Source organism: Macaca thibetana, chromosome 7 (genome assembly GCF_024542745.1).
Source record: "Macaca thibetana thibetana isolate TM-01 chromosome 7, ASM2454274v1, whole genome shotgun sequence".
Taxonomy (NCBI): Eukaryota; Metazoa; Chordata; class Mammalia; order Primates; family Cercopithecidae; genus Macaca; species Macaca thibetana.
In genome coordinates, this window is record NC_065584.1 from 125,921,263 (window position 1) to 125,932,593 (window position 11,331).

General features: G+C 59.0%; 1 protein-coding gene across 1 annotated transcript; it reads left to right on the forward strand.

Moving 5' to 3' along the window:
* The first annotated feature begins 1,281 nt into the window (after positions 1-1,281).
* Positions 1,282-11,310, forward strand: ITPKA (inositol-trisphosphate 3-kinase A). Its single transcript, XM_050799519.1, has 7 exons — positions 1,282-1,893; positions 9,200-9,296; positions 9,372-9,588; positions 9,733-9,937; positions 10,155-10,256; positions 10,539-10,610; positions 10,713-11,310. The coding sequence occupies exons 1-7, from the start codon at positions 1,405-1,407 to the stop codon at positions 10,914-10,916; spliced, it is 1,386 nt and encodes a 461-aa protein (XP_050655476.1). The 5' UTR covers positions 1,282-1,404; the 3' UTR covers positions 10,917-11,310.
* Positions 11,311-11,331: the final 21 nt, after the last annotated feature.

Here is an 11,331-nt window from a genome sequence, read left to right on the forward strand (position 1 = left end):
GTTCAAGCAATCTGCCTGCCTTGCCCTCCCAAAGCGCTGGGGTTACAAGCGTGAGCCACTAAGCTTTGCCGAAGATTCCCCATGTTCCCACTGAACTTCCTTTTTCCTTCTCCTGGGTCACTCCTGAGCCCTGGCTGAGGGGAGAGAAGGGAAGGATAGCTCCTCCTGTGGCCGTCTCAGCATCCAAGGCAATCCTTCTGGGACTGCTCTGTCCCCAGGGCCCCAGCCATTCCCAGGCACTGAGTGCCTGAGGGGGGACCCTCACTCCTCTGGCACTATGGGAAGATAGGAAAACAGTGACTTCTCCTCAAAGCAGCCTCGCCGGTCAGCTGACTACCAACATGGGAAGTGGCCGAAGATCCACATGGGATGACGCGATAAGTACTTTGTAGTGTCTGAAACTCGGGCTGTCTTCCCAGTTTTACAGACACAACTCTGTGGTTTGGGTGAGGTTTTCTTAAATGTACAAATGCAGAAATATACGGAGGGGGTAAAGGGACTGCCTAAAAATCACATCTAGAGTGTGGTGTACCTGATTTCAAATCTTTTATTTTACTCTCGCGGCAACGGGAGAATCCGCAGTCAAGGGAAGTGAAATAACTTGCTGAACGCCGCACAGCGGACTCCAAGCCCCGAGCTCCTAGAGGAGAGGAGGAGGAAGGCGGGCTCAGCTCCCGCCACCCAGCAGCGGGGGAGATGCAGTCCGGGACTCGGCTGAGCCACGGGGACAGATCCAGGCCCCGCCCCCTGACCTTGTTCTCTGCCCGCCGGGAAGTGGGGAGCTTGCGGGGAGCAGCCTCAGCTCGTCCCTGGGGCAGAGTCTCCACTTGGGTGCACGCCCTGGGGTGGGGCTTATTTGGGAGGCTGGTGGCCTTGAACTCTGTTGAGGAGCTTGGGCCGGAGAAAGGCCCCGGAGACTTGAAGCCCTTGTCCGGGAGGGATGAAACATGCAAAGGAACCCGGGGAACGGGGTAGGGGACCAAGAGCAGGACCAGCTCCTCCTGCGCAGGGACAGGGCCAGTGGAGCGGCCTGGAGGAATCCCTCCCAGCCGGGAAGCCCGGGAAGGCTGCGAGGCCCCGGCGCGGAGCGGCCCCTCCCACCTCCCCGAGGGCGGGCGGAGCAAAGCCTTGGGGCCCGGGCCCAGGTTTTGTGCCTGCGGAGGCTGGACTTCCCCGCCACCCCGAGGAGCCACCGCGGGCCTTCTGTGCCTGGCAGGGTCCCTGGGAGGCCCGCGCTTTCTCTGAAAGTGAAAGGAGTGGGCGGGGGGCGCGGCCGAGGCGGGGCACGGGCGGGCAGCGGCGCAGGCTCCGCCCCGGGGCCGTCTCCAGCCGGGGGCGCGGAGCCGCTCCAGTCCCCGGCGCGCCGCGGGCTGGTGGGCTCAGCGGCGGCGCCGGCACTGGGAAATGACCCTGCCCGGGGGCCCAACGGGCATGGCGCGGCCGGGGGGCGCGAGGCCTTGCAGCCCGGGGCTGGAGCGGGCCCCGCGCCGGAGTGTCGGGGAGCTGCGCCTGCTCTTCGAGGCGCGCTGTGCGGCGGTCGCTGCGGCCGCCGCCGCGGGGGAGCCCCGGGCTCGCGGGGCCAAGCGGCGTGGGGGACAGGTCCCCAACGGGCTTCCGCGGGCTCCCCCGGCCCGGGTGATCCCTCAGCTGACCGTGACAGCCGAGGAGCCCGACGTGCCCCCGACCAGCCCTGGGCCGCCCGAGCGGGAGAGGGACTGCCTCCCGGCAGCGGGCTCTTCGCACCTGCAGCAGCCGCGCCGCCTTTCCACCTCGTCGGTCTCCTCCACTGGCTCCTCGTCGCTGCTCGAGGACTCGGAGGACGACCTGCTGAGCGACAGTGAGAGCCGGAGCCGCGGCAACGTGCAGCTGGAAGCGGGCGAGGACGTGGGTCAGGTACGGGCCGCGGGGGCGGGGCCAGCGCCGGGCGCGGGGGCTGCGCGGGGGACCCAGCTCGGAGCTCCCGGAGGACCCGCTCCTGTCCATGCTCCCTCCCGCGGAAGGTCCTGTTCTCGCGGTTTAGGAGGAATCTGGGGGTCAGAGGGAGGCGCCTGGCCGACCTCTCGCCTGGGCAACTTTCATTCCGGCTCCGCCGGCGGGTCGTGGCGCTGGCCCTGGAGCGTCTAAGAAGCGGGGCGAGGAGCAGGCGACCCGCCGCGGGGACTGGGCGAAGCGCGGGTAGCGGACCTTGTTGGCTGTGGGGTAGGACATGAGGGATCGGAGGGGCTGAGCCTTGCCAGGTGAACCCTCGGAAGGAGAGGGGCGAAGGAGCGTTTCCCTCACTCCCCGCCCCCTCTCTAGTGCCGTGGCCCCACCCCCGCCGTTGCCACGGTTTCCCTCTCCTGAGTGGGAGTGGAGCGGCGCTCCAGGCTCTGCTCGGGAGCCGCTGCCGTCTGCTCCCAGCGCCCGCACGAGGCGTGGACGCAGGGGAGGGAGGGGCGTAGGCCTGGGAGCTCTGGCTGGGAGCGGAACGCAGCCCACCCGGTGCGAGCCCTGCCTCCCATCCTCCCGGCTCGCCGCTCCTGAGCGCTGCAGAGAGGGACGGTAAACTGAGGCTGCAAGGGGGCGGGATCAGCCTGCTAGTCTCTGCCTCTGATAGCCTGGGTGTTCTGGGACCAGGTCTGACCCTCGGAAAACACAGCCCCGGGCACTGTTAAGTCATTCCTGACGCCCGCCGCTAGGGATGTGCGGCTCCCGGGACACCCTCCTTGTTCCCCTCGTTTTAACCACGGCCAAATACCTTGAATAACTGTCCGTGGCCAGCGCGCAGGACTTGCTTTAGATCCACGTTAGACAAGTGTCCCTGAGGCCGAGGAAGAGGCGAGGGGCGCCCCTGGCCTCGGGCGTCTGGGGCCTGCCCAGAAGGCCGGGTCGGGTCGGCTCGGCAGAGCGGGGAGAGCTGTGGCCGCGCGTCTGCTCCGCCGCACACTCGATGGGACAAGGCGGGGAAGCTGTGGCGACTTGCAGGGGTTCACAAGCCCGGAGGGCGATGGGGTTTGTCAGTGATACCAGAAGGGAAAAGCCTCACAGATCAGGAACACCTCCCGCCGCCAGGTGCTGCGTGAGCCGGGCTCGGTTACGAGCCCTGCCGCTTCCCCTTCTCCCGCGGTGCTCAGGGCAGCCCCGGACCCAGGATCGTTTCTGGGGTAACCCTTGCCTAGGTCAGGGGGCGGATGCCGGGGCTTCGCAGGATGGTGGAGTGTGGGGAAAAGCCTGAGCAGCAGCTCCGGGGGCGCGGCCCCCGCCGAAGTTCTGACACCTCAGAGGCGGCGCAGGCGAAAGGGCGCGAAGCGCGGGCGCGTCCCGTTTCCCTCTTCCGCCCGCAGGGACTCGGCGAAGTGCCTGGGAGAGGGAGTGTGCTAAGAGGAGGTCCCGCAGCCCATGCCTGGGTGTAGGAGAGACCGCCCCGGCTGAGGTCAAGCCTCGAGGACCTGGGCGACCCCGCCGCCCCCGAGCCGTCCGGAGTCGGTGCAAATCGCCGCTGAGGGCCTTGCCAGCTCCAAGGCTGCGGCTTCCAGGCCTTCCCCACCCCTAGGCCCGCCGGGGCCTCCCCGAAGGCAAACAGCCACAGCAGCAGCAGATAAGCCAGGGGCTGTTGACAGAGGCTGCCTGCGTCCGTGTGGAAGGGCCCAGGGCGGACTTTGCCTCGCGGCGGGTCCCAGAGCCGCACAGCGCGCCCGCCCAGGCCAATTTAGGGCTTTCCCAGGCAGGAAGCAAGGCAGGTCCGCCTGACCATGAAGGATGCACCTGGGCCGGACTCTAGGACTCCTGGTTTACCAGCCCCTTAAGCGCGGCCCATGCAGGCCGAAGCCCAGGAAGGTTCTGCCTGCCTGCCTGCCTCTGCCTGGGGCATGCGTAGTCCCCTTCACCTCCTAGGAGCTCTCTCCAGCCTGCCCAGAGCAGGGGAATTGAGACTGGGCGGCCTCACTCTGGCAGAGGAAAAAGTCATGGGCAGGCTTTTCCTAACCAGCCAGGGGAGAAGTTGGAGGCCCACCCCCAAGGTCAGCTTCATGATTCTAAGGCCTTGCCTGCCTCCTCAAACAATTGTGGGGTGTTGCTGGAGGAAAAGAGAGGGTGTTTGGCTCCTGTTCATCTGGTTTTCTTCTTGCTGTGCTCCAGGATAGGTAAGGAGACCTGGATGCCATCCCCTCCTGGACTCAGAATTCCCACACATCACTTTCCACTAATTATAGAGCAGAATTTAGGTTAACAGACTTCCTTTTTAAAAAGCTAATGCCCATGGGAAGGTGAAGTCGTGGCTCACTTATACCTTAGTGCAAATCGTTTTATAAATTTAAACTGATTGCTCTCCCCACCACCACGACCACAGGGAGTGCTAGTTTGATAGGGCAATTGGAACATGGGGAGGGTGTTGGGCTGGTAGAGAGCTTCGACCAGAGCCTGGATGACTGGAGGCAGGGAGCAAGGGTGAGTGCCGAAAACAGAGCATTCACCCATCTGCCGGTCTGCTCCGGCATCAGCAGGTGTCTTCAAGGCTTCCAAATAGAGCTTAGACAAAGGAGGGTCTGAGGCTAGTAACCAGCTAAGCCCTGCCCAGAGAGAGGTGCTCCCTGTTCAGCCCTAGGAGTAAGGAATGATCAGAGGGCCCTCTTGTGACTTCATTAAAGTCTCTCCCACAGTCAGCAATCCTAGCCTTTGCCTCAAGATACCCAGGTAGCCTCTGGCTGTGTGTTGGTCTCCCAGAGAGGGCACCTTCGTGGAGGGAGGCCTGAGCCAGAGGATGTTCAAGCGCCTCCAGGCGTCAAGCAATTCTACTGCCTTAGCCTCCCAAGTAGCTGGGATTACAGGTGCCTACCACCACACTGGCTAAGTTTTGTATTTTTAATAGAGATGGGGTTTCACCATGTTGGCCACGCTGCTCTTGAACTCCTGACCTCAAGTGATCCATCCGCCTTGGCCTCCTAGAGTGCTGAGACTACAGGTGTGAGCCACTGCGCCTGGCCTTAGATTCATTTTTAAAAGCGTGATGTTCTCTGGGGGAGGTATCTCCCTAAGATGGAAGGTGGCAGTGAGTTGAATTCCATGACACTTGCACAACTCCTGCCATGCTTGGCCATACCTGTTACTGGCAGGGGGGCTAAATCTGTCATAGCAACCTCAGGTGGTGGAATGGAGGGCTCAGATGAGATAATGGGTATGAAAATTTTTTGTAGGCTGGGAGCAGTGGCTCACACTTGTAATCCCAGCATGTTGGGAATCCAAGGCGGGAGGATCACTTCAACCCAGGAGTTCGAGGCCAGCCTGGGCAACATGGCAAAATCCTGTCTCTATTAAAAATACAAAAAAAAAAAAAAAAAAAATGGCATGGTGGCTCACACCTGCAATCCCAGCACTTTAGGAGGCCATGGTGGGTGGATCACTTGAGGCCAGGAGTTTGAGACCAGCCTGGCCAACATGATGAAATGCTGTCTTACTAAAAATACAAAAATTAGCCAGGCGTGGTGGTGCACGCCTGTAATCCCAGCTACTCAGGAGGCTGAGGCAGGAGAATTGCTTGAACCTGAAAGACAGAGGTTGCAGTGAGCCGAGATCACACCACTCAAATACATACATACATACACACAAAAATACAAAAAATCAACCAGGCATGGTGACTCACACCTGTAGTCCCAGCTACTCTGGAGGCTGAGGAGGGAGGATCACCTGAACTCTGGAAGTCCAGGATGCAGTGAGCTGTGATTGCACCACTGGACTCCAGCCTGGGCAATGGGAGTGAGACCTTGTCTCAAAAAAAAAAAAAAAAAAAAGTATTTTGTAACCTGCTAGCTAGGACCGGCCTTAGTTGCTGCTGCTCTTGACTCTTATGAAATGCAGAAAACCAAGGTCAAGAGAGTAGGTGATGATGCCATTTTACCCCTGCTTGGGAGCAGGTCCATCAATCAAATGGTAGTAGCCCAGGTTTTCAGACACACATCAAATCTTCTACCAGGCCCACCTTCCAGCCCTCCTCACTGCTTCTGCACAGCTCAAAAGGATGGTGCATTTCCCTCACCCTGCCTAACCCAAGGCAAGTTTCCTCTTCACTACATCCGTTCTGGTCCCACTATCCCCCAAATTCTTCTAGCAGGTCCCTACAGCCATTAAATTCATTCTTTTGGATAAAGGCAAAGGTGACCATCCAGTAGAGAGGGCCCCCAGGCAGGTCCAGTGTTCCCCAGAAGTCAAAACTCAGCTGCCTTAATGCTGCACCTCACTTCACCACATACAAAGCACTTTCTCATGCCATATCCCATTTAACCCCCAAAGGGAGGCAGGATGGTAGCATCCTGCTGGGGATACTTTGGAACCTGCTGGGGCAATTGAAACATGGGGAGGGAGGATGGGCTGATAGAGAGCTTCAGCCAGAGATGTGGAGGCTGGAGCAGGGCGTGAGGGGATGTAACTCCCCTTGATTTCCTTCTGTAAAATGGGAATAATACCACTTCATGCACTTGCTATGCATGTGCATTCGTTATGGCTCTCAAACTGAGTGTGGGAGAAGGGGGTACAGGATGGTGCTGCTGAATATACATGGCACATATATCATCTTCTTGGAATTTTACTTGAGGGTTTGGAGGTGGTGAGTTTTATAATAAAACTTGGATTTATTATGCAGCAGAATGCAAACCTGCTGTGTATTTAAAGATTTCAAAAGGAGTTTGAAAGTGATGTCATGCTTCTAGTGGGCTGCTTCTGGCTACACCCCCAGATCCCTGGGGACTGGGCACGTGATCACACCCTAGTGTGCCATGTAAGGGCTTCGGTAGGAAAGTGGGAGCAATGCTGCCTGATGAAAGATGAGAAAGTGCCTGACATGCAATAGGCAGGCAGCATTTGATGGTTCATGTTACGGCAGCAGCTATGTCCTCCCAGGGGAAACAGGCCCACACAGATGGCAGTATTTGGTTGGGTTCACTCGGATGGAAGGTGACACAGCCATGACTGCAACCAACTACTGACTCCCCCACCCAGTGCTCTGTCATAACCTCCATTTCCTCCCCATGGGAAAGGGCTTTATGGTCAGCAGCCCTCCTCTACTTAGGCCACCCCCTCAGTTCTCCCTCTCTCTCTTAGAACTCCCTCTTGTCAGGGAGGTATATTCCTGTGGGGGCATAACATGTGTAACTGTGCTAAAAGGCAAGCGCCTCTGGGGGGAGGCAGCAGACACAGCTGACATGAGCCAACCTGTGCACTTCAGAGAGGACACAGGGCTGCTGAGTTGTGGGTGGGACAAGGAGAGGTCCAGAGGATGGGATGCTCTCAGGATTAGCTGGAGGCTAGAAAAGATAAGGGACACACCAAAAAACAACAACAACAACAAAAACCCTCCATCTCCTTCCCAGGTTTGTCTAAGTTGACAGGCCCTCAGGTTTGCACCTTATTTTATTTTATTTTATTTTATTTTATTTTATTTTATTTTATTTTATTTTTGAGATGGAATCTCAGGCTAGAGTGCAGTGGCTCGATCTCGACTCACTGCAACCTCCGCCTCCCGGGTTCAAGCGATTCTCCTGCCTCAGCCTCCCGAGTAGCTGGGACCAGGCACATGCCACCACGTCCAGCTAATTTTTGTATTTTTAGTAGAGACAGGGTTTCACCATGTTGGCTAGGATGGTCTTGATCTCTTGACCTCGTGATCCAACCACTTCGATCTCCCAAAGTGCTGGGATTACAGGCGTGAGCCATCACGCCCAGCCCTGCACCTTATTTTCATGGCTTAAAATTTCTGGGTCCAGATCAAAACCAAGGGTGCCCTAGGCCTTGCCAGCTAATGAGTGCATGGAATCCAGGGATAGCAAGAAAGGCTTGGAGAGCCCCAGCCTGTTCTTTCTCCAGGCCCTGCCAGGCTGGCCTCCCTGCCCTGAGCCTGTGTACAGGTTTGTTTCTGTGTATGTCTGTCTCCCCCTAAATGAGAGGAACCAAGGTCCCAAGTGAAGGAATCAGTGATTGAGATTTGTTCAGCTTCTGCCTCATATCATGGAATGGGATGGGGGAGCTGGGCGCCTGTCATGCTCAAGACTTATTTACTACTCACAGCAACCTAGTAAGGATAGTTATTGCCTCATTTTGTAGATCCTTTTCTTACGGATGCACAGAGGCTTGTTTCTTGGGTCCTGGAATCTTTTGAGGCATTGGTAGTAATAAAAATTTGGGGGCTGGGTGTGGTAGCTCATACCTGTAATCCCAGCACTTTGAAGAGGCCGAAGTGGGTGGATCACCTGAGGTCAGGAGTTGGAGACCAGCCAGACCAATGTGGTGAAACCCTGTCTCTACTAAAAATACAAAAAAATTGGCCGGGCGCGGTGGCTCAAGCCTGTAATCCCAGCACTTTGGGAGGCCGAGACGGGTGGATCACGAGGTCAGGAGATCGAGACCATCCTGGTGAACATGGTGAAACCCCGTCTCTACTAAAAAATACAAAAAACTAGCCGGGCGAGGTGGCGGCACCTGTAGTCCCAGCTACTCGGGAGGCTGAGGCAGGAGAATGGCGTGAACCCGGGAGGCGGAGCTTGCAGTGAGCTGAGATCCGGCCACTGCAACTCCAGCCCGGGAGACAGAGCAAGACTCCGTCTCAAAAAAAAAAAAAAAAAAAAAAAAAAATTAGCTGGGCGTGGTGGTGTGCACCTGTAGTCTCAGCTACTCGGGAGGCTGAAACAAGAGAACCGCTTGAACCCTGGAGGTAGAGGTTGCAGTGAGGCGAGATCGCACCACTGCACTCCAGCCTAGGCGACAGAGCAAGACTCCATCTGGAAAAAAAAAAAAAAAAAAAAAAAATTGGCCCTACTCTAGACCTACTTAGAATTTCCCTGCGGTAGGCCTGATAATCTGCAATTTTTAACAAGGGTGACCATCAGGTAATTCCGATGCTCACAACAGTTCAAACACCTCGACAGAGCATTTTCGTAACTTGCCCACGCGTTCTTCAGTGGCAGAGCTGGAGCGCAAACCGGGGGCTTCAGATGCTAAGTCCAGGCTCTTGACAGCTCATTGGAGACGCTGGAATCACCTTCACTGCGCCTGTATCAGCGCCCGCCACACAGGCGCACAATAAACCTTCCCAGAGTGAATGAATGAATGAATGACTCATCCAGCCCCAGCTGCTTCCGGTGGGTCGGGGGCGTGGTGAGACCCTGTTTCAGTGGGGGGAGGGCTATGCATTGCCGAGACACCGATTTGCAGACTTTGACCCTGTCGCTTTCAGAAAAGCCACTGGCAGAAGATCCGAACCATGGTCAATCTGCCGGTCATAAGCCCTTTCAAGAAGCGCTACGCCTGGGTGCAGCTGGCAGGGCACACAGGTGAGCCGCGGGGCGGGTGGGCAGGTGCCCGCGACGGGAAGGGGCTGAGCGGCGCTGACGGATGCAGGTCCACAGGGAGTTTTAAGGCGGCGGGCACCAGCGGGCTGATCCTGAAGCGCTGCTCGGAGCCGGAGCGCTACTGCCTGGCGAGGCTGATGGCTGACGCGCTGCGCGGCTGCGTGCCTGCCTTCCACGGCGTGGTGGAGCATGACGGCGAAAGCTACCTGCAGCTGCAGGACCTACTAGATGGCTTCGACGGGCCCTGTGTGCTCGACTGCAAAATGGGCGTCAGGTATGCGTGCCCTGCCAGGTTGGTTGGGGGATCAAGTGGGGGTCCGGGGCTGGGACAACTGCTTGAGGGGGTCCCGGGGCGAGAGCTCGAAGGGGTCTCCGTGTGCGTCTCCTTATGCCCTGGCCGCTGCCCGCGCCCCCATAGGACTTACCTAGAGGAGGAGCTGACCAAGGCCCGTGAGCGGCCCAAGCTACGGAAGGACATGTACAAGAAGATGCTGGCGGTGGACCCTGAAGCGCCCACTGAGGAGGAGCACGCGCAGCGCGCAGTCACCAAGCCACGCTACATGCAGTGGCGGGAAGGCATCAGCTCCAGCACCACGCTCGGCTTCCGCATCGAGGGCATCAAGGTGGGGCAGGCGCGCTTCGACTGGCACCGCCCCAGCCCCACTGCGCCCTGTCTTTCCCGATCTGTCGGCGCCCACCTCCTCCACTCCCGCCCTGCCTGCCCCTCCGCCCTCTCCCACCGCCTCGCAGTCCCCTGCAACTGGGAGGTACCACTGCCCTAGGCTGTCCTCTTCCCCACTGGCGGGCCTGGGGCCCCTGACACTCCTGTCCCACCTCCAGAAAGCGGACGGTTCCTGCAGCACCGACTTCAAGACTACGCGAAGCCGGGAGCAGGTGCTTCACGTCTTTGAAGAGTTTGTGCAAGGAGACGAGGAAGTGCTGGTGAGAGCGGGATCTCAACCCCGAGGTGTTAGGGAGCCTGAAACTAGGGACTGCCCCTGTCATCTGGCCCAGTGCCCTCAGCTGTGTCCCCACCGTGGCCTTCACCACACTGGGTCGCAACTGCTCTAGGCTCCTTCCCTTCTGGGCCACGCCGGGCGGCGTCCTGGGTCTTCCTCACAGCGGCATTTGCCAAGCCCAGCCTGGGTCCCGGCTCCCTATCGTTAGCAGGGGCTCACCTGGCGTTTAATTAACTTGCCCTCCTCTCCCACCCACCCTCTGCAGAGGCGGTATCTGAACCGCCTGCAGCAGATCCGGGACACCCTGGAGGTCTCTGAGTTCTTCAGGAGGCACGAGGTAAGCCGTGGCCGCCTGGGTGCCTGGCCGCGAGGGCTAGGGCGGGAACCCGGCGGGGGCGTCTCTGGGCAGGGCCGCGGCCTGACCATGCGGGGCTCGCAGGTGATCGGCAGCTCGCTCCTCTTTGTGCACGATCACTGCCATCGCGCCGGCGTGTGGCTCATCGACTTCGGCAAGACCACGCCCCTCCCCGATGGCCAGATCCTGGACCACCGGCGGCCCTGGGAGGAGGGCAATCGCGAGGACGGCTATTTGCTGGGGCTGGACAATCTCATTGGCATCCTGGCCAGCCTGGCTGAGAGATGAGGCTGGACTCCTGTCCCCGTGGGCCGCCGCCCTGACATGTGGACCTGCAGCTTTGTCCCCACCGTGCATGCCGGCTTGAGACTGGAGCCCCGCGGTGCAGGGCAGTTCACCGGGTCCGGCAGGGCCAGGTGCCAACCACTAAGGGGGGGCACTGCCGATGCCAGGGGTTTCGCCCACCCCGGGCCCCAGCGTTCCCAGAGCCAAATGACACTAACTTATAGGAGGGGAGGGGGCAAAGGGCTTCTTCCTCAGGCCAGCTTTTCTGAGGAGGCTCTGCTCTCTCCAGAGGGGCCAGACCGTGGATTTTATTTAGCAAGCCTAGACCTTCTGGTCTAACCTCTTACACTAGGATGGACTCCCCTTCCTAATAAAACTCAAAGACAAGATGCAGCTTCCTGTGCCTCAGCCCTCCGCC

Excerpts from the sequence above, each read along its gene's own strand:
- ITPKA (XM_050799519.1), top strand. The coding sequence starts at position 1,405 with ATGACCCTGCCCGGGGGCCCAACGGGCATGGCGCGGCCGGGGGGCGCG. Across the intron at positions 1,894-9,199 it reads CGGGCGAGGACGTGGGTCAG|AAAAGCCACTGGCAGAAGAT; the intron begins GTACGGGCCGCG and ends TGTCGCTTTCAG. Across the intron at positions 10,611-10,712 it reads AGTTCTTCAGGAGGCACGAG|GTGATCGGCAGCTCGCTCCT; the intron begins GTAAGCCGTGGC and ends CGGGGCTCGCAG.